This window comes from Pithys albifrons, chromosome 7 (genome assembly GCF_047495875.1).
Source record: "Pithys albifrons albifrons isolate INPA30051 chromosome 7, PitAlb_v1, whole genome shotgun sequence".
NCBI lineage: Eukaryota > Metazoa > Chordata > Aves > Passeriformes > Thamnophilidae > Pithys > Pithys albifrons.
In genome coordinates this window covers 51,705,529-51,729,259 of record NC_092464.1, presented here as the reverse complement: position 1 = coordinate 51,729,259, position 23,731 = coordinate 51,705,529, and the positions used below count along the sequence as shown (strand labels likewise).

The 23,731-nt window shown below is 41.5% G+C and overlaps 1 protein-coding gene across 9 annotated transcripts in view; it reads right to left on the bottom strand.

Annotated features, from left to right (window-relative positions):
• Window positions 1-23,731, bottom strand: part of SUGCT (succinyl-CoA:glutarate-CoA transferase) — a 310,436-nt gene that overhangs the window by 237,490 nt on the left and 49,215 nt on the right. For all 9 annotated transcript variants that reach the window (XM_071561593.1, XM_071561595.1, XM_071561586.1 and 6 more), the window contains one exon: window positions 13,278-13,373. In XM_071561593.1, the coding sequence (XP_071417694.1) occupies window positions 13,278-13,373 (96 nt within the window). The remainder of the gene's footprint in view (window positions 1-13,277; window positions 13,374-23,731) is intronic.

Here is a 23,731-nt window from a genome sequence, read left to right as displayed (position 1 = left end):
TGTCTGCAATATGGGTTCCTCTATTCCCCTCGTCTTTTACACTTCAAATGCTGTGCTAATCCCTCAGCAGTAAAACGCAGCACTGAATTAATTCACATGTGGCAAACACAGCATCTTGCCTGCCTGGGCTGAGGCTGCCATCACAGCATTCCTCAGCCCCCAAGTGCTGCCAGTCCCGCTGCAGCCACTGTGCTAATGGCCCTGGAGACGCTCAGTCTGCGGCATTGCAGCTCTCCTTACAACCCCTCTCCGTATATGTTTTAAGGCATTCTTGGAGGGCGACATCACAACAGCTACGATGGATTTGAATAGTTTTTCAAAAGTCTGGGGGCAGAGTCTGGGAACAATGTTATCAGAACGGGGTTTGGGGCAGGGATGTCAAAGGGAGCATCTCTAGCTGGAAGTACAGCAGATGGTGCAGGGAATGGTTACAGAATGCCAAGCCACTCACTCAGAGTCACTCAGATCTCCCAAAAATCCTAAGGCTGGGCTTTAAAGCCCTGAGATGCTCTAAAAAAGCTATCAGCATTTTCCTCTTTCAGTATTTTTGGAGCTTCAGGGAGAAGCTGCCTTTCCTTCCAAGTCCTAAGGAGTTGAAACGTTACTGATGAGGTCGGTGAGTCTGATATACATTACCAGAAACACACCATTTACACCCAGCCTGTAAAGCCTCCCTAAATCGAGAACAGGGTCTTCATTCCCCCTCAAGGAACTGAAATCAAAGATGCAAAGAACAAATAACTGAGTGAGTTTTTATTAAAATGGAGGGCAGACAAAATCTAGTGTGCTGCCAAGTCAAGTTGGGTAATTATGGGAAGGAGTCAGCTGTCTTCCTGCTTTTTCCACCAAAGCAATTTTTGGAACTCATAATATAGGAGGGCAAAAGAGAGGGATGTAATCAGAAGACTGGTACATGAATTGCTTTATGAATCCTATTATTATTATTATTATTATTATTATCATCATCATCATTATTATTATCCTCATTATTATTATCATCATCATCATCATTACCCTCATACCAGTTATAATTTTCAGGACCTGGTACACTAATTTAATGCCAGACAAGGAGATAATCAGTATGTCTGTCAACATTTAAATATTGGAACTTCATTTACACAAACTTTCATTCCATAGTAAACTTACTGTCTATCTGGTGTTTCCTTGAGCAAATTCATCACATATGGATTAGTGTTTTACATAAAACCTGGAACTGGCACATTCCTCAAGAGGGCATTGTTTTAACTTCTGTTTCCAGGTGTCTGTCCTTGCACAGCAGCCTACGGGGCAGGGCAGTGCCATTTCTGTAAGGCCACATGAGGGAACAGGTTACCAGCTGGTTGGATATCACCAGCCAATGGGGTTATGAACTATCTGTCACTGTGAAAAAATACTATCAACTGTTCATGGGTCATTGCAATGTTCTCACTAAAAACCCAGGTACTGACAGAGGAAAGAATGGACATCAGACCTAAAGATGCCATGAAAACAGAAGGAATTGCAAGTACTGGACAGACTAGGTAGAACTGAACATGCTGGTGATCACAGTGGGTTGGACCAAGGGTTGGACTTGATGATCTCAGAGGTCTCTTCCAACCCAGTTCATTCTATGAGTCTAAGTTTGCAACCAACTGGCAAAGGAAATCTAGAAGAAAGAGGCTAAAATTCAGCAGGGAAAATCAACTGGGAGGTTCTACAATTAGGCACAAGTAATTCACTGACATGAATAATTCACATGCAAGAGAAAGGGATCCAGAATTTACATGATTCAGAAACTGAACATAAATTAAACAAAGGCACCTTTGCAACAGCAAGATACTATTAAAGTGGCATTTTAGATCATCATCAGAACCCACAAGATTCACAACATCCTCTTTCTGTTGTACTTCCAGATGGTAAAACTGGAGCTGGAGTCCTGTGCTACAGGTGGCTCTGGATGACACAGAAATGATCTGTTCCTAAAAGGAGGCACAGAGAGTGCAGTAAGTTCTAGCAAGTGTGATCTCAGGGAAGGACTATGCAGGCTGGGAATGTCTGAGACATCCCAGTCCATAAGGTCATAAAAGACCACTGAAAAGAGGAAGGAATCTGGATTCTCTAACAGAAAGCTTTTCTCAAATGTCTGTTCTGACCTTTGCTAGCCTGTTGCCTTGTGTGCCATGAAGATAATGAATAGTGAAGCAAGTGCTGAAGGAGTTGTGGAGTCCCCAACACAACAGGCAAATATACTGAGTAGATCAGAATTGTTAAAGATGATCTCACATGGAAAAGGATAGACAATAAATCATAAATTAAATTCCACCCCTGCTAATAACCACTGGCTGGATGAGATAAGAAAAATTTGGTGTTTAAGTACTCAGCTTGTCTTAAATACCAAAGGTGCTCTAAAATATGATAAAATTAAAAGTATGGAGCAAAAACCACTCGGAAACTCTAACACAGTGAGTTCTAAAGGAGGATAGGCAGGAGCCAACACAAAGCCTATGTTCCACTGCAGGCATTCCTGCCCCACTCTCACAAGCAGGAGGATGAGGATCAGTTCTGTGAAAGGACCTGAGACACCTCCCTCACACCTTTCAGTGGGTTTTTAAGTATTTGTTATCTATCCACGGGGGTTCCCTGCCTGCAGCACTGACACTCCCTCACACACAGCTGAACAGCTCAGTGCTCAATGCCAGGCAGTCAGAGCCTTTGGAACAGTTCACCAACAGGTCACATTCCAACCGAGACCAAACAGCAGAAAGGCAGAAGGAACGGGTCAGTCAGCTCTTCTGCAGGTAAAGGAGGGGCACATGGAAGTGATCTGCCCAAATCACAACAGCAGGAGTCAAATCTCAAAACACAGATAGAAACGTGATCGAAAACACAGCAGCAGAACTTGGGCAAGTAACTACTGCTGTTACTTTGTGCAGCCTGGAGCTGCTGATTTCAAGAAACTGCTCTACCCAGTATTGAAAACAGACTGGGAGAACTCACCCAGAAAGCAGCATCACATTAAATGAGGTTGCAACACAGAAATAACACAGCTATTTTACAAGCAAATGTCGAACTACATTGCTGAGTTCCAGTCCAATCTCTCGACTACAAATAATTTAAATTCTTTTCTTTCATCTGACAAAGGCTTACCTGATGAATGTCTGAGGAAGCTTGCACTAGATGCACAGGAAACCACTACAAAACCCACTGGCATTCTGTTACTTTCAGCACCTGGTGCTTGAAGAAAGAAACAATTTAACTGTTTTTTCCTCATCATTATTACTCAAAACTGTTAAATGGCAGGAAGCAACTTACTTAAGAATCTCTGAGGAGTTTGAAAAGGTAGCAGTGAAAGGATAACATAATTATGCAGAGTGCTGAGAGGTATTACTATTAACATCCTGTCAAGTGAGCCACCTGATCAGACTCTTAAATACACACACACACACCCCACTCCTGCCCAAGGCCTTCCTTCTCACTCACAGATTAAATACATCATTAACCACTGCAGGTATGAAACAAATCTCAGACCATTTCCTGATTCTGCCAGTCATGTGATGGTCATTCTTCTCATTTATCCTCCAACTCTGACAAAGCAATGACTGTCAATTGGATATATAAAAGTGGGAAACATCAGGGAAATCAAACAAAATCACAGAAATACTTCCTAACCTGCACTCCTATATTTAAAATCCTCAAATAAAACAAAATACTGCAAGTTGGTACACAAAAGAGGAAGAAATTATCTGTGGTTTTGTGGAAACACTAAAATAAGACTCAGGGTCTGTTGTTCCAGCTAAATTAAAATGCAGTGTCTGCCCCAATGAGCAAAGTGAATAACTTGTGTGTACTCCAAAGGCTTTGTTGCATTGTTACCAACCCTTCCTCATGGTCAAAACTCTCTAGACACCATCATAGTCACACATGCCAAGGAGAAATTTGACAAGGTCAAAAACTTGTCTCTGATTAGAAGAGACAGAATCATTGGGGGGTTTTATAATATTTTATGTTTCTTTTCTTTATTTAACTGCTGCACAGAATCAGCTAATCTGAACCTTCTCTACTTGAAGTCACATCAACTTCCTGTTTGGTTATTATTACGGCCATTCCACAGTGAATATTAACTGACAGCATATAAATTGGACAGCAAATTAAAGAATAACCTTGTGTCTGCTTTTTATTTTAATCTAGCAAAGAAGAGCCTTTCCACTAAGATAATTTAACTTCTGCTCTTCACCCTGCTTGGTTTCTAAAACACAAAATATAGAAAATATAAAATTCAAAGTATGAAATACAAGTTGGGTCTTCCATATTGTTACAAGATTGTTTTTTGTAGTCTCAAACTCCATCTACCCAGAAACACCCAGGAAGAGACACAGGACTAATGATGTAAAACTAACGTGCCAAAGCTTGAGAAGTGCATCAAACCACACATGGCCATTCAAAATTTGAGTACCCTAAGCCTGTTGTTGCTGAGAAGGAGGAGATACAGCCACATGATACTGCTAAAAAACTAAAGCCAGCTCCTCCCAATGCCTTAAAACCTTGTGAAAGCTCTCCATGTGACTCAGAAACACGAAGAACTCACTAAGACACTTCCCAGAACTGGACACACCGCTGGAAAAGGTAATTGAGGTAGAAATCATGGCAGAGATAAAAACCAAAACATGCAAGAGGTTTAAAAATAAAACACTGGGGGATGCATGACTGAGGTGGCTCCACACAATGCAAGAATAAGAGCACTGTAGATGAGTTGTACACTTGTTTTATGCATGTAAACACTTGCTAGACACAGCATGGCCATCAACTGCCACAACACATCAGTAACCACGTAGCCAAAAACCTTTTCCCCAGTCCAGGTTTTATCTTTGTTGGTGAAAATGGAATTATTGCTTTTACTCCTCTCAGTGGGCACAGAAAACTACCTAAACAAGCAGGTATTGCAAAACTCCTGGTGAGCAGAAATTGGAAAAAAACATCTGTCAAAACTATCCTAGATATCCATGAACAAAAGGTGAGGATGTGGATTGGCTAAAACTGGTTGAGATTCCCTTGGGGCTACAGATGGAAGACCAATTTCTGTAGCTTAATTTGTATTAGAGGAGTAAATTCCAGTGAGTGCTGTGTTTTGAGATGATGGTCAGGAAGGATGAGTTTGCCAAAACAGAGAACTACTTTTCAAGAATTTCTCTCCCACCTTCACCCTTATCACCCTCAATATAGTTCCAGACTTGTAGCAAAATTCCTATTTATTAAAAGGTAAGGAAATCAAAACAATTTTGGTAATAAGGGATTGATAACCTACATAGCCTTAGAATAGAATTTTTTCAGTCTTTTTACCATCAAATTTTTATTAGTCAGAGTATTTGTAAAAATACCTGTTTTAGCATCATTTACCATATCTGAATGTAGCAGAGTATGAGAAACAACATTAAAAAGCAATGCATATTTAAAGGTAATTTTCACAAGTACATTTAGAATTTAAAACTGCAACACTTTAGGAGGACAATAGGACTGAGATTTCTAAAGAAAAGAAGCTCTCTCACCACCCTTCCCACTAAATTCCCAGGAGGAATGGTGTACTGGAGCACCACAGTCATGATCCCAGTGGAGCTCCCCTTACTGTAGCAGTACTGCAATATTTTTAGAGGAAACAACACAGCCCATGCCAAATTCATTAGCAGACATCAGTGCTTGGAAATTAACTTAATGATCAAATTTTCATGCCATACCAGCTCACTGTGAAAAGAAGGGGTCATCTGAAGTAGTGCTTAATACCAAAAATATCCAGAGATACCAAACAAGCTTCACAAACTCCCCTCACAGACTGAGCTGCTCCGTGAACATCCTCAGAGCTCTCCCACCAAAGAAATGAGGATAGATGTGACTGATACGGCAACTCCAATTATTTAACTAGCTCTGGGTAGTCATGTCCCAGAATCTCATGGAGATAAAGCAGAGACTTCAGACCGATGCACTAAATGTGAGCAGAAAGGCACGTGAGGAGGAGGAATGTTGGGATGAGATGTGGGGAACAAGCATTTCAGGCAAGTCAATGCTCTGTGAAAGGAAGTAGTTTACATTTTTAAGGACAACATGCAGAAGAGTGAACAGCTTTGAACAGCCTTTATTTCTGTGGCAGATGGTTCCCTTTGGCTGAGCAGTGGTGAAGGTCCTTAATCAGGCCTACAAGCACCGTGAACCTTCACACTGCTGCAAGAGAAGCATCACTCCATTAAAAGCAAGTTCATAAGCAAGTGTTAATCCCCATGCAATGTAGCATTTATCATTTTTCATGCAAGTGTTCATTCCAAGAGGATTATCACTTCCCCATCCTGCCCTCTGGCTGACTACACAGGGCAGAGAAGTTCTTTATTCCATATGGAAGGGGAAAGGGAGGTTGGAGGAAGCTGTGATCTGCAGCTTCCAGTTCCACTCTCATCTGCAGCTTCCAGTTTCGCTTGTTCTGTAGCTTCCAGTTCCACTCTCATCTGCAGCTTCCAGTTCCACTCTCATCTGCAGCTTCCAGTTCCACTCTCATCTGCAGCTTCCAGTTCCACTCTCATCTCCAGCTTCCAGTTCCACTCTCATCTGCAGCTTCCAGTTCCACTCTCATCTGCAGCTTCCAGTTCCACTCTCATCTCCAGCTTCCAGTTCCACTCTCATCTCCAGCTTCCAGTTCCACTCTCATCTCCAGCTTCCAGTTCCACTCTCATCTCCAGCTTCCAGTTCCACTGTCATCTCCAGCTTCCAGTTCCACTGTCATCTCCAGCTTCCAGTTCCACTGTCATCTCCAGCTTCCAGTTCCACTGTCATCTCCAGCTTCCAGTTCCACTGTCATCTCCAGCTTCCAGTTCCACTGTCATCTCCAGCTTCCAGTTCCACTGTCATCTCCAGCTTCCAGTTCCACTGTCATCTGCAGCTTCCAGTTCCACGGTCACCTGCAGCTTCCAGTTCCACGGTCACCTGCAGCTTCCAGTTCCACGGTCACCTGCAGCTTCCAGTTCCACTCTCATCTGCAGCTTCCAGTTCCACTCTCATCTCCAGCTTCCAGTTCCACTCTCATCTGCAGCTTCCAGTTCCACTCTCATCTGCAGCTTCCAGTTCCTCTGTGATCTCCAGCTTCCAGTTCCACTGTAGCTGCTCCAAGCTGACAGTAGGAAAGAGCACAGGCCACAGTTGCAGCAGTTGCTCCATGAGAGGGTGGCTGTGGCTCCCCAGGAGCTGTCTGGGAGTTACCAATATGTGTCTCTCTGCAGAGAAGGGTGGAGAGAGGCAGGGGCTGAAAGAACTCTCTGCCAATCTCAACTTGGCCAATGGAATGGGCAGAGGCACTTCTAATTTGACCACACAGAGGCTATTTTATTTAAGCCAATTAAAGTGATTCTATTTGGAATGCCTCAGACAGTACTAATGTACTGAAAGCACAGTTTTATAGCTAAGGTATATAAGAATATAAACCCACTTGTGTGAGTTTATAAAATGTGAGTTGCCTTTCCTAACTAGATGTGCACTTTTCTGAAGAACAGCCCTTTGAGGTGTAAAGACCTTGGAAAAGAACATATTTCAGGTGGAATTATATTAATTACATGAGATTTTTGGTTTCCTTTGGGCATAATGGCCTTACCTGTACACTCATCTCTCTCCCTGCAGAACAGTTACATACCCTCACCTGGCTGCTCTTATACAACACTGGTACTCGTGCAACAATCAATGTGTGTAACTGTAGGCAAAACCAGGTCAAGACAGGAGTTCTGGACCAAGTGGGGTGTCAAAGCCATCACAGAGACAACCGTAGCATTATTTTGTAACATGCCTCACACACACAAAGTCCAAAGCACTGCATGTACAACACCAGCTAATAATGCTCAGTGTGTATCCACCACCCCTCAGAGCTCCCCAGAAATAAACGCTGCAACAAAAACCAGATTACACGAATGACATCTAGTGGACACACACTTCCATAACAACGGACTTGCTCCAACCCAGACTGTCACAGGCTTGACACAGCAAAAGAAAGCACCTATTTATAAAGATATATGCAGGATGATTGTGTCAGGACATGCACACGGATCTCTGAGCTCTCTTTTGGACTGTTTAGATACGTTTCAGTTTGTGAGTGGCTGCACTGTACAGTAATACAATTACTGCAAAACATATGCCCAGAAAAGGAAAAGCAGTTTATTCTTCTGCCTTGGCTCTATTAAACAGATTAGAAGAAAAGTGATCCTGTTGCAGTCAATATCTCCTCTGCAGTCCCAGATCCCACTTTCATCACCTTCCAACCAGCTACAGTCTGAAAAGCTCTGTGTGGATCAGGGCCCTGTTACACTGCTCTTCCTAAGAACCACAATGTGACATGGGTATACAAATCTGTAATATTCAGTAACCCTGCACCACGTTTGCTGTAATTAACAGATCTGTAATATTCAGCAACCCTACACCACGTTTGCTGCAATTAATAGATCTGTAATATTCAGTAACCCTGCACCATGTTTGCTGTAATTAACAGATCTGTAATATTCAGTAACCCTGCACCACGTTTGCTGTAATTAATAGATCTGTAATATTCAGCAACCCTGCACCACGTTTGCTGCAATTAACAGATCTGTAATATTCAGCAACCCTGCACCACGTTTGCTGCAATTAATAGATCTGTAGTATTCAGTAACCCTGCACCACGTTTGCTGTAAATAATGCAAGTGGGTTCCCTCACCCCAGCAATGGAGATAGATAAGAGACAATAAAAATATCTTGCAGATAGAAAGAAAACAAACACCAGCATCAGATTTGCAATTAAAAATGCATTTTATGTCCATCTGAAAAGTTTCTGTGTACAGGTAAAAGTTGTCTCTTCTACATGCAGACAAGGTCAGCTTCTTTAAAGTGCTGTCTTTGTGAGAATTTGCATTTATATGAATGAATTTATAAGTACATCTCACATCATAAACTAAGAAAATACCTAAAACTCCTCAAGGCAAATCTACTGAGTTGGTTTCCAGTTTCTACACAGCCCAGGAGAGAGACTTGACAATGCAGTGAAGGATGATCACCTCAAAATTGTCAGGTTTGAATAAGTAGAATAAATTATTCATAAATGGGCAGCTTTCAAGGCCACTAAAGTACTGGGCATCCACCATGTGAGCAAAGCCATTTGTCTTGAGGATGGCCAGACTGTGCTTTGGAACCTGAGCCCATGCAGGGTGAGAGCAGAGCACACTTGGCTGCTTGAGAACACAAAGTTGCTATCCAGTTGTCTGTGAACACATTTAATTTTCAGAATTTATTTAAGGAGACTTTTGGGCACAAAACAAAACTTTGCAAAGAATCCATGTTCTATTCTTTGTTGCTTTTGATTCCAAGACTCATTAACTGCAGAGGTATCCAATAAAACCACACAAAGACAGACAAGAAAATGACTACACATCACCAGTCTTGCATGGAATAAGCAGTTTGATTGACATTATGCTGCTGTCCTTTCTTTTGAGAAATAAACTAAAAAAAAAAAAAAAAAAAAGAAAGAGAGAGAGAGATTAAAAGTTTGAGTGACTCTCCAGAGCTGAGTTAGGAAAATTGGTGCACACTGTGCCTTTGGGTGAAAAGCATCTCTGTCAGATGAATCAGGTAACAAATAATTTATTGCATTTCTCTGTTCCCGTGACGAGACACAGGTGACATAAGTGGGATATTCTTTCTGAGACTCCTGGAGAATATGAAATTCCATGACCAGAAACTGTGAGATGTGTATGCTAAAAATAATGCAGAGATATTTGTATCTGACTATCTTCTTCTTCCTAATACCTCATACCTTTCACTTGCATGTGGCCTTATACTTTGGTCTTCGTAACACGTTTCTGCTGCTTTTGAAACCAAGACAGTCTCTTCAGAAGAAAGGAATTTTATGCATAGTACCAAACAAAGTTGATGTTTAAAGAATCTAAGTGATGCTCTAACACAGAAAATATTCATGTTGGGTCTGATGAGTCATGACAATGCACAGCTCAGTCAAGAAAACTGGTCAGAGAAGATAACTGGTTAAAACAGTAACTTCTTTAAAATTGGACTAAGCACATCTAAGACAGAGCCCAGAAGTCAAGGACTGTGTTTTAATACTGAAACTAAACAAACTGGGATCCAGTCACACACACTACCACAAGACTGACCTGCTCAAACTACATTGCTCAGATCTGCTCCGAGTAGATAAATTCTCATGAAGGTTTCAGCACTCAAAAAACTATTTCTGACCTGGCTGATAAGAATATTTATGGTTGTGGCACATTGCCAGGCAAAGCTTTGGAGAGTGGAAGCCTGGAAGACACTGTAGAACCAGGAAGAGGCCAAACCCTGTCCTTTGGGTTCTGGTGCTGAACACACAGAACTGAAAAGTCAGACATTTCAGAGGGTCACACCACGAAGTCAGCACATCATCAGCAAATGAGGAAAACCTTATAAGAGTGTGAAAGCCCTGGCACACCAAACTCCACAGCTGAGGCCAGAGCAGAAATAGATTCTGTTATGCATCTTATTGGCTTCAGGGAGCAGAAAACCCACCTGTCCATTAATGATCAATTTTCATGCTTTTAAAGACAAAGGAAAACACTAAAGTCAATCCAGAGAACACATTCAGGGACAAACTGTGCTGCTGGTTGGTCAGTCAAGCAGCAACAGGGAAATTCAGGGAAATAACAGAGATATAGTCAAAGGTAAATTTGACCTTGTAAATAGAAAAAGAAATAGAGCCATTTGCAAAGATATTTGGAACAAAATTGTTCAAGTGAAGCTCAACGAAAATAAAGCTACAACTACATTCAGTATCACAGAATCATAGAATGGATTGGGTTGGAAAAGACCTCCAAGATCATCAAGTCCAACCCTTGGTCCAACTCCAGTCCCTTTACCAGATCATGGCACTCAGTGCCACGGCCAAGCTCACCTTAAAAACCTCCAGGGATGTGTTAAGTAGAGCACTAGAACATTTACTGTAAGAATTGTAAGAAAAAAGTTCTATTTATGTACATATTTAGAGTGCTTTTGTTTCATTATATTGGTCAGAACTCTAGTGTGACTCTGATCAGACATCTGCCACACTGAAATATGATGTAAGTTATTTCAATTTTTTTCTTTTCAATACCAATAAGACCTCACGTTTACCCAATATTCCATGACTTAACATAATCTGACACTTTTCAGCAGGATTGCAGGCTCTGTATCACTTCATCATTTATTACCTGTATAAAAACTCAAAATACAGCAAAGGAAAACAAACAAACAAAAAGTTAAGAACATCAGGAAAATAAAAAAAAACAACAAAAACTTTAGCAGTTTGCTACCACCTGCTTGTTCTGAAATATACGGAAATATATATGAAATTTTCTGAAATGTGTTTTTTATTATTTGAATAAATTGTAGTTCACTTGCATAAAATATCTTCAAACAGAAAGAAATGGTAAAAATTAGCATTGGGATAGTTATTAGTTCAGTAAGCAAAAGATTGCATTCAATAAATAGGATTGGGAATGAAGGTCAGGTTTGAGAGTTTGTTTCTAAACTATGTCACCAATAAGCTACAGCAAACACTATAAAAATAGTACAATAGCAACAGTGAGGGTTAATTCAAGTTTATGAAGAGCTTTGCAATCTAAGTATAGCTTGTGTTAGTAAAGGGAAAAAAACCCTCTAGAAATGGTAATATTCTTACAGTTACAATCAGAATTACAACCATGTTAGCTGATGGAATGTTAACAGACAAGCCACAAACACACACACAGCTCCACACAAGGTAAATCAGCTTTAATTACTGGGTTATGACCAAGAAAATTCAGATTTAAATGGTTTATAATATTGAGGTAATATTTCTAGTATCTACTACGGAAACAGCACATGGAAACATGAGAACCATATCTTAGATAGGGTATTAAAAAAAATTAGTTATTTACATAATGACTAATCTAGATTAAATCAGAAAGCACCTAAAACAATCTCCTTGAATTTTGTACACCTACAGAACTCACTATAAAAAAAAGCAAGCAAGAAAGAAAGCAGCAAATATTTCAATTATGATCATCCCCATCTTCACTGCTGGGAATACAATACAGTGGATTTCCCTCACTTTCTCTAAAAAGAAGGAGATGGTAAAGAAACTCAGCAGTGTTCAGGAGCAGTTCCCCCAGACAAGCACTGGAAACTGTCCCTCTCAGGATTTAAAGGACTCTGGCCAGAAATTAAGAAATAGAGGCTCTGCCTGTCTAGTTGCAAACATGACAAAACAAAACAAACAAACAAAAACAAAACAAGCAAACAAAAAAAAATAGATTTGTTAACATTAAACACATGCCCAAGTCTCCATAAGTAAGCATGATTCCATCAGGAACACAAAATTGATAACTAGAAGACAACAAAGCTTTTGTTCACTGGAAGAGTTTCTTATACTGGCCAAAAGTAAGATAAAACTTGCAGTGAGATTTTTTTTCTCCTGTGCTTGTTTATGTGATAAAGGCCATGTTATTTTAGGGAATTTCAACCCTTCATTAGATGTAGTAGAGTATAAATTCTGCTGAGGAGATTTGAGGTCTGGTTAATTCCTTTTGCCCACCTGTTGTCTCACTGATTTGTAGCAAAAGGGACAGAAAATGACAGATTCTCTTGGTCATTTGGACTGCTCAGGATAAAACCTTGTAGACTCACAGAACTCAGAGGGCAAAGATTGGAGATTATAACAGGTATGGAGGTCAGGCAAGCCTTAAAAAGCAAGAAAAGTAGGACAAAAGTAGGACAAGGGGGCACAGGCTTAAGCTGTGCCAGGGGAGGTTCAGGTTGGATATCAGGAAGAAATTCTTTCTAGAGAGAGTGGTCAGGCATTGGAATGGGCTGCCCAGAGAGGGGGTGGATTCCCCATCCCTGGAGGTTTTTAACCTGAGATTGGCCGTGGCACTGAGTGCCATGATCTGGTAAAGGGACTGGAGTTGGACCAAGGTTGGACTTGATGATCTCAGAGGTCTTTTCTAACCCAATCCATTCTATGATTCTATGAAAAGGTTTCCTATCAGGTGGAAACCAAACCCCTCAGGTCATGCTGGCAGGTTTGAAGCAGTCCAGCCTCAGCAAACACCTGTGATGTGTTTCAGTGCCCTACCACTGACCCGCTGCTGCTGAAGGAACATGCAAAACCCAGAAATGGCAACCTTGTTCTGCCCAGGCACAGCCATGGCACAGAGCACAGAGCACTGGGCAAGGCAGCGCTCAATCCTGTCATGCACAAGGTAAGGAATTCCAAGAGGAAAACCCCGATGCTTTCCACTCACCTGATAGGGAACGATGCTGCCATGAGCAGTGCCCCAGCGCTTGGCTTCCACCTGGCAATTAAGGTAATTAGCTGCCACATGGGTGAGACATGCAACCTGGGAATGGAGGAAAAGCACAGGAGTCAGGAAAGCTGAAACTTCACTGGCAGCTTCTCCGAGATTGCTGTCTAGTTCTGTGTGCCTTACATGCATAAGGTAAAATATTTATGGAACAAAATAATTTAGATATTACATATTATGTACACTTTTTAATATAAAAACCCCCAACTATATCATGGAAGTGCTTGTTTAAGTAAAACTCAATAAATTTAACACATTCTCTATTACTCTAGTAATGCTATACATTTAAGTAAAACCCAATAAACTCAAATTTAAGACATTATAACTCCAGTAATTCTAGACATACATAGCATTAAATTACCCTAAGAGATAAGATGGTATCACCCTTAATATTTTGCAGAATAATCAACTGCAGCAAAGGAAACATCAGTGTCTTGTCCAAAGAATGATGGATTTGTGGGATACAACTCACCATTTCCTGAACCTCAATCCCAAGCTTAAATCACAAAGGCTTTTTCTCAGTTACAAGATTGTCTTTGTGCTTTCTCCTATGTTTTTAGAGAAAACACTTCCCAGTTCTTCAGCTCTCCACATGTTCTGCATTATTAATTAAGTGATAGGCCTTAACAAGTCATCTGTCATTAGAATATAAGGAGAGATTGATCAAGTTATTAGACAGACAAAATATTAGAAAAATATTAACTCTGGGAAAAATTATGGGATGCTGATTTAGGAGCCAGAATTTGAGAAGTTTAATATATATCTTGTAAGCATGATTATATGTTAGGGAAAAGAAGTGAGCATTTATGTTACACAGCAAGGCATGAGAATCAGAGGCTCTGTTATAATCAGTGGCAGATTCTTTATCCTAATTTCTTTGAGAGAACAGGTAACACCATAAAGCATTACAGTTACAGGGTTATCACTAATTCACCAGACACAATAAACAGATTTTATTCTGTTAACTGGTTGTCCCAGAAAGTGCAAGAGCTTTCCTAAACAGTAGGCAATGTGATAATTTTTTTTCTGAAAATATTATTTTCTCCATATTTATCCCCTGGATTGCAGAAATTTGCTATGATGATCAAAGTGTTTGCACTGTTTTGTGCCTATTAATCAGTCCAATCTACAGAAAAACGTGCAGTAATTAATTCAGAGGTCACCATTCATATTCCAATATGTGAATTATACCAGAATTTCCAGAAAAAAAATGCTATTTCATGTTTTTCTTCTTTCTCCATGTATTCTGAAAAGGCAACGTGAAGGTGCCACTCTCACATTTAAAGCAAACAATTAATTTTAAATCATGGGTGCATTGATTTAGTACAGCACAAAACCTGGGAAAATATACAGCAAATAAGAGCTTAACTCTGACAGAAATTATATACACAAACTACAAATGAAATTCCTCATTCAGCATTTAGCTTTCCACATTTCTGGAAGTCAGTGCTATACCAAACTTAACTCTGGGAAGGACATAGTGAATTAAAACCCAAAAATGTGACAAAAATCTTGAAACAGTTCGTTTTGAATATAATGGAGCCAAGATTTCATTCCATTAGTTGGTTTATATGGTATGCTGTAGAAATAGGGATGGGTAGGAGCTTAAAAAACAAAATTCTTCACAAGAAAACTTGAAAAATGCATCTTTTTAACATGGTGTCGTGAATTGCTTCAGCATCCTTGGTGAGATGAATATATTTTCAGTAATGGAAAAAATACACATCTAGATTTCCCCAAAGCACTTGTTTGCAGCACAATAGGAAAAAAGGATTAAAACATAATATTCTCTAGATGTTGAAATTGCTCCACTAAAGCTCCTGCTCAAAGAGTTGTTCCAGCAGGACAGCAAAAGAAAGGGGCATCAGAAGCTCAGTAAAGACAGAGACTTTGGGACTAACAGCTGCTTAGACTATTCCAAGGTCTCAGTTCAACTTGCTGCTGAGTTGAGGAATAATCCCATTTTAGTCAATGTACTGATCACTTGCTTGAAGGCATTTGCCTGTGCAGCCCACGGAACCAGCTTACTTTGTATTGTTTTTCCATAAATCCTGAAGGAAAAGGCTTTTGGCTCCCTCTGGCTCCATCCTCTGAGCTGGGTACTTTGTTCGTGGTCAAATTAGCCACCCAAAAAGAGTTATTAGCAGTAGGCAGAGCATCACCACCAAACAAATGAACTTATGTAGATTCCTTCAAAGGAAATATTTCAGTGTTTCGTGTACAAATACACTCAGCTGAGTGAACTCTAAGGCCTTTTGGGCCATTCATAGCTCTCTGATAAGTTCAACAAATTCAAAAGCTGATTCTGTTTCTGCTGTCCATGGAACTGTTACAGTCATTCCCAGGACCAGCAAGGTTTTTCCTTCTCTCTCTTCCTGGCTCACCTCATTCTCTTTGGTCTCTTCAAAGATTTAGTCCCACTAAAAAGGCACTCTCTAAATAAATAAATAAATAACCTTTCAGCATAAACAATTTATGTCCTTAACAAAGAACACAAAGAATTTATCTACATATACCTTGCAGTTGTTAAGCAAACTGCTGAACTCTAAGTATAAGACACCCCAACTAAACATTCCTACTGATATTGTACCTCCTGGGGAAAAAAAAAATAACAATGTAAGTCTCTTTCTCCAAATTCCCCTGTAATTCAACACTCAGGACATCACTGCCAGAGACACCTCATGCAGCAGGAATATCTGTAACACAATCAATCTCTCAAACTGAAGTTTGGGTACATCTGTATGACACATTCAGCTAAGTATTTTTAAATCTATATTTTAAACTGCTTTCCTGAAACCCTGTAGACCCATTTCTTCTCTCCTTTAATTAAGAACTAATCCTTAAAAGTAACCTTTGAACTTGTAACATTAAAGCAGATGTAATCCAGTGATACAGCCATGTCTGTATCCATTTGCTTGCAGGGACAGAGCTGTGCACTGTAAATATGGATTATCAAATATCTACAGATAAGTGTTTCTTTATTTCACAGCAGTGGAGGGAACACACATTTCAACATTCCTTTCTAATATTACTGTTGATGGCCAAATCACATATTTGTGTCACAGGCTGACTTAAAGCAGAACAAAAAGAGAGCTGCATTAAGGCCTGAAAAGTTCTGCTCAGCTTGTGATGGAATCAGACAGATGGGAAACAAGATATTAAAAGCCACAAGGTCAGTAGACAAAGAGAAGAGACAGAATTTCAAAAGATTTATTTCAAGATAGCACATCAAACATAATTTATCACAATGAGTTCGCTGAGTCAATCCATCATTTACATGCAATTTCAGCAAGTGTATATGAATAACAAAAGCAGACAGGTAACTGGAAGAGGAGAAAATCACATTTTAATTATATTCTTCACTTTCTTCTCCCTCCAATTTTCTGTCTGCTCTCCTGCCACATATCTTAACAAGGCTTTGACTCTAAGCCAAGTTCATTTACTTCTTTCTCATTCTTGTTTACTTTTTCTTAAAGAAAGCATGTAGACTCTTAGTCTCTTAGGAACTTCAAGACAGGCATTTTACAGCCATGCAGATAACTTATTTCATGCTCTTCTACAGAACTAGTAATATAAATACTAATTTATAACTTTGTAGAAAAAAAATCACTGCAGAAAATTCCACTGCCTTCCATTGTGCAAAAACAAATGATTTTCCATTTACACCTTTCCTGTACTTCTGGTGACATGGAAAAAAAACTTTGCATGAGAAAAATGTGAACATCAGACCACAATCCACATTTGGTGCACACTAAAAAGATCTCTTAAAATCATTGATCCCAGTGACTGATTTGACGTGTTTTGCCCATTCCATGTTGCAATAAATAGTTTGGCACTAGTAAATCAACATTCAAGGTTCACTGATTTTGCTTTTGGAGTTATCCCCTGTTGCCCTTATTGAAGCTGCTTCCATGGACACATGCATGGGGTGACTCCCAGCTCTTGCTCCTTGGGTCATTTTTTCATTTAAGAAAACCACCAAAAAAAACCCAAACCCTCTATTTTCACCAGGAAAACCTGCGTTCATTTAGAAGAACCCCCCACTCTTGCAGTGCATTGTGCCATCCCTAAGCATTGCCCCAGCGGCTGCAGGATGTGGCACAGCATCCCAAGGGATGGAGCTGTTCCACCACTGCTTGGGCAGGGGATTGTGTTTCAAACTCCTGCAAGAACTAACTGGGCAGCAGGAACCATGGCCTTGAGCTGCCACAGCTGGAGGCAGCTCATCAGTTGGAGTAGGACCAAGGGTTGGACTTGATCTCAGAGGTCTTTACAACCCAATCCATTCTATGATTCTGTGATCACACATGGGCCCAGCAGGAACCCACAGCATTCCCAGGAGCTGTCACCACACGTCATCTCACACTGGGGCATGGAAGGGCCTCCTATCGAGCTGGAGTGAGACCTACAGGAGCTGAGAGTGACACAGGCAGGCCAGATATCCCATTCCAGTGGATGAAATTGCTCTGAGGGTTTCTCCCCAGAGCTGGGAAAGGCTCCCCCTGCTCCCAGCCCACCTGAGCCCCCGATGCGTCGCAGCCACGAAGGAAGGATGGCCGGAGACCAGGAGGTTCTGTGCCAGAAGAAGCAAAGTCTGTTTGAACACCTCGTTTATATAATCCAGGCAGGGAAGGTTCTGGAAGGGTGGGCGGTACCAGGCTTCCTATTGGTTGAGGGACATGCAAATGAAGGATCGAAAATGGACCAATAGGGTAAAGGGGTGGAACATTATAACACCCAATGATGCAACAAGGATAGAGAATCATAGAATGGATTGGGTTGGAAGAGACCTCCGAGATCATTCCAATGCCTGATTACTCTCTCTGGAAAGAGTTTCTGATCTCCAACTTCAATTTCCCCTGGCAGAACTTGAGCCTGCCCAGAGAGAGGGTGGATTCCCCATCCCTGGAGGTTTTTAACCTGAGCTTGGCCGTGGCACTGAGTGCCATGATCTGGTAAAGGGACTGGAGTTGGACCAAGGGTTGGACTTGATGATCTCAGAGGTCTTTTCCAACCCAATCCATTCTATGATTCTATGACCTATGCAAGGCAGCAGCTCTGGCTTTCTGAACTCACAACTGTTGGCCCAGCATTCCATAATCCCTCTCCACACAGCTTTTCTTCTCCCCTTTAAGAGCCAGTAGTACCATTATTGCTTTCAACTAGTGATTTGTAGACCAGAAACATGAATGACTTTGGAGAGGTCAGCAAAATTCAACTAAAAAAAGCAAAACTACTATCATGTAGACCAAGACTTACTTTTAAAGAGTCTTTTATGGTCATGCTATGAACACTCTGCTCCAGGTAAAAAGTGTTTTCTTCCCAGTGACTCTGACCTCTTTCAGTGCAAACCTCCAGAAAATGATCATGAATTCACTCTTCATCAAAGAAAACTCCTGGCACCAAAGTGTTAGTAAATGGTGTAACCCCAGTCACAAGCACAACTTGTAAAGATAAAATCAAATCTTTCATGACAAAAAACTGTGTAGATATTGTTTTAGCATTAAAATGATGGCTGAGAACACCTTTTGCTGAAAAGTTCAGATTACATAAAAGGAGAAACTGAGGCATTTTCAAAAACAATGCATTTGCAACACAGAGAACTGCTACATTCAGTGAAATGCAACAACAAAAAAGAACTGATCCACAAATTATTTTTTTAATGAGCTTATAAAAGATCAGAATGAATGCTTGTGTGCTTCCCACAGTGGGGAGATCATCTCCTGATTAGGATTCAATTAGTATTAACAATAGCAAAGGTTGATGCAACTAACAGATCTAGGACTTGAAATTCCCAAAATATGTACTATTCAGCACAGAGTTTCAGGAGGAAGTAAATGTTAAATCTATGCTACCTCTCCTCAGTCTCCAATTAAACAAACAAAAACAATAAACACACATATTCTGACGAATTTTAGGGGAGGGATCAGGAATAAAAGTCCTGACTGAAGAATCTATTAGACAGCAGTGGCATTAAAGAGAAAAATGAAACAACAAAAGATTCCTTTAAAATGAGCTCCAGTTGAAGAAAGACACTTTTTTAAAAAAAAGAAAAATTTTCATTTCCTTGATAACAGGAAAATACTAATCAGTTTTTTTCTGAAAGTGCAAAGACAGACACAACTTCAATCACTGAAAATATCCTGTATCAGCTTCATAATAAAACAGGAGCATCTCTAAGCAATCTGTCACTGGAAAAAAAAATCTATTAAAGAGAATCTTCAGGTTAAAAATACCAAGAACTCTAAAGTTAGTCTGTATAGTCTGGCAAAACTCAAAATTTAAGGCACTGAGTTTCTCAAGAGGAAAAAAAAAAAAACAAAAAACAAAGAAGCCTATCAATGCATTTTCCCATAACATGATCCTGGAAACAGATGAATCATCTTAAAAGTAACTTTGAAAACTAATCCCTTTCTGGCAATTCCGTGACATGGAAAATTCAGCCAAAACAGTTAAAACTTTGGCAGAGCTCTAACAACTGAAATCAGATGCTGGTAATAGACATATCAGACAACCCTAACCATAAACTTCCACAGTTATTTCCTTAAGTCTTTATTCTCTCTGAAGAAAGAATATATAGCCACTGAAATATTAAATGAATTACAGCCTGTATTTCACACAGCTTTACTAAGTCCAGGCAAAATGCAAGTTATAAAAAGTTTATTATATGACATTTCATAGCTTTTTAAAACCATAACAAATTTTCTTTTATTATTTCTTAATTACAGCCAATGACAACCTCTGCATATAATACACATTACAACCTCTCCAGTTTTTGAATCTATGCAATGATATCTGGTTATATTCCACTGACTGCTTAGGAAATGGCACAGATGGAGTTCTCAGAGTGGTTTCTATTCCTGCAAAGAGCTGCAGCCAGACTGGCAAAGCACGGCCCTATTGGAGCTGTGGGAGGTGCACCCACCTGGGGAAACTCCTCAGCGCTCGAGGGGAGGGGAGTGGAACAGCTCAGGGAGAGAGAGGAGGGGGCACAAACAGGACTCACAGCACAGAGGGCTCCCTGTGCTCCCTCCCTGTGGCCAATGCAGTGCCTGAAGGTCCAGGGGCAATGGCACAGCAGGCACAGCTCCCCCGTGACTGCCCCACCATCCCAGGGGCACTCACACAGCAGGGAAGACGCTCTGTCAGTGCAGCCAACAACGAGGATGATGGTTCATCCCCTGTGGAAGCATCACCGAGGTCAAACCAGCCTGTGCCTGCACCAAAACTGCAGGGAAAAAGGTGGGTCATGGGCACAGGGGACTCCCTCAGGAAGGGAACAGAAGGCCAGCATGCAGACCAGCCCTACTCTTCAGGGTAGCCTGTTGCCTACCCAAAGACCCAGGCTGAAAATGTGGAGCAAAAGGTTCCCACCGTGGTATGGCCCTCAAATTGTTATTCACTATCGATTTTTCAGCTAGTCTGAAGGCAACCAAGAGAGAGTTCCCGGCTTTGGGACCACAGAAACGTGGTGGGGTGACTCACACAACCAGAGTGCTGTAATGAGTGGCTGTGAGCTCCTCAGAAGGGCCAGGCAGAGCAGGAGGGGCAGTGGAGCAGCCAGGTGTTCCAATTGTCTGGAGCTCAGTGATGGTGAGGATGTGGCACTGAGTGTCATGAGCTGGTAATCACAGTGGTGTTGGATCAAGGGTTGGACTTGATGATCTCAGAGGTCTCTTCCCACCCTTTTGATTCTATTCTCTGATGGGGTTCAGCATTTGTGGGCAAGAATCAAGGAGAAGGCCAACAGGGAAGATGTCCTGGTGGCCAGCAGGACCAGGGCAGGGATTGTCCCCCTGTACTGGGTACCGTTGAGGCCAGACCCCAAATCCTGTGCTCAGTTTTGGGCCCCTCACTACCAGAAAGACACTGAGGGGCTGGGAGCATGTCCAGAGAAGGGCAATGAGCCTGGGGAAGGGTCTGGAGCACCAGTCTGATGAGGAGTGACTGAGGGAGCTGGGGGTGTTCAGCCTGGAGAAAAGGAGGCTCAGGGGGCACTTTATCACTCTCCACAACTACCTGAGAAGGGGTTGTAACCAGGTGGGGGTCAGGCTCTTCTCCCAGGTAACAAGGAACAGGAGAAGAGGAAACAGCCTCTAAACAAGGAGGTTTCCATTAGGTATTGGGTTGTTGGGCATTGAAACAGGCTGCCCAGGGAGGTGGGGGAGTCACCACAGCAGGAAGCATTTACAAGATGTGGCACTTAAGGGCATGGTTTAGTAGAGGACTTGGCAGTGCTGGGTTAACAGCTGGACTTGATGATCTCAAAGCTCTTTTCCAAACTAAATGATTCTTTTCTATTCTAAAAAAGGTAGCTGCATTTGACAGTTGAGAATGGAAACAAGAAAGCATAAAAATACAGTGCAGACAGGCGGATTTTGCTCATATAAAACTTAATTACCTGTGAAGACAAGCACCAGAATAAATACAGCAATTTTTCTTCTTGTTTGCAATAGGGTAGTATCCACAGGCTCCAAACTGGATGCTACATACACTGTGTGAAGGATTTTACTTTTTTATTTAATCAGTAGTGGAAAGCTCAGCCTCCAAAAGAAGCTGCATTGAGACACTTTTCCCTTTGATCTTATGATTAGGAACAGGGCCACTTACAGTGAAAATATGCATACATCTCACCATTTCCAACACTCTTTTTTGTCTCCACATTTATCAGCACCACCACTTGCACAGAAAAAAAAAGAATCTTAAGAGTGTTTGTCTGCTCCTGACAATGTTATTTTCATCTTATCAGGGTGAACAGACATTTCGATATTTAAGTAGTACCACAAAAAAACCAAAATGTTTCATTGCAGACTAAGCTTGAATGAAAATAACTTCACACTGGAGAAATCAAGGGCTACAAATACTCATTCCAAGCAAGGAAAGGCATTTTTACAAATAACTGAACTATACACTCACAAGTCTATCGGCTGTGATAGGATCCATCCCAGAGAAATGAGGGAACTGGTGAAAGAACTTGCCAAACCACTTTCAATCATCTACCAGCAGTCCTGGTTAACTGGAGAAGTTCCAGCTGACTGGAAATTAGTAAAAGTAACATCAGCCTGCAAGAAGGGTGGGAAGGGTGATCCAGGCAACTACAGGGCTGGCAGCCTGACTTGGTTTCAGGCAAGGGTATGGAAGAGCTCATCCTCAGAGCCAACATGGCAAGTGCAGGACAGCCAGGGGATCAAGCCCAGCCAACATGGGTTTACAAAGGCAGGTCCTGCTTGACCACCCTGATCTCCTTCTATGACACAGTGCCCTGCTTGGCAGAAAAGAGAAAGGCTGTGGATGTGGCCTATCTGGACTCCAGGAAAGCAGCTGGCACTGTCCCCACAGCATCCTCCCAGGAAAACTGGCTGCTCGTGGCTTGGGTGGGTGGACTCTTGGATGGGTGACCAACAGCCTGGGTGGTGGGGCTGGAGAGCTGTGGGGACAGGAGCTAAGTCCAGGTGGCAGCCTGTCATCAGCAGCCTTCCCCAGGCTCAGTGCTGGGGCTGGCCCTGGTTCACCTCTTTCCTGATGATCCAGATATGGGAAGTGAGTGCACCCTCAGTGAATCTGCAGACAAAACCAACCTGGATGGGAGTGTTGATATGCTCAGGAGTAGAAAGGCTCCCCAGAGAGAGCTGGACAGACTAGAGCAGTGGGCTGAGGACAACAGGCTGAGGTCCTGCAGGACTAGAGCAGTGATGTCCCCTGTACTGGGCACTGCAGTGGCAACACATCAAGTGCTGCATTCAGTTCTGGGCCTCTCACTCTATAAAGGACACTGAGGTGATGGAGCATGGCCAGTGAAAGGCAATAAGGCTCATGAAAGGACTAGAGAAGAGTAATCTGGAGTAAATAAAGCAAGCAGCCTGAAACCTTAGCTGGCATTGCCTTAGCATACCCAAAAATGCCATACCTGGTAAACTGTATTAGATTTCCAGAGGTTCAACTGCACATTACAACCAGTTGTCTTGCTAACTTAAATTTTTCCTTGACATAAAATTTAAACCTCTTCCATCGAGTTAAAACCCTTTCACTTGCTATTTACATGAATAATTAGCATAGAATCAATTGAGTTGGAAAAGACCTCTGAGATCATCAAGTCCAACCCTTGCTCCAACTCCAGTCCCTTTACCAGATCATGGCACTCAGTGCCACGCCCAATCTCACCTTAAAAACCTCCAGGGATGGGGAATCCACCCCCTCTCTGGGCAGCCCATTCCAATGCCTGAGCACTCTCTCTGCAAAGAATTTTTTTCTGCTCTCCAACTTCAATTTCCCCTGGCAGAGCTTGAGCCCGTGCCCCCCTGTCCTATTGCTGACTGTTGAAATGTTCCATTCAAATTTGGCCAATTTATAGAATGACTTCTGAAAACTTCTGTGAGTTTGGAGGGACAGGTGAG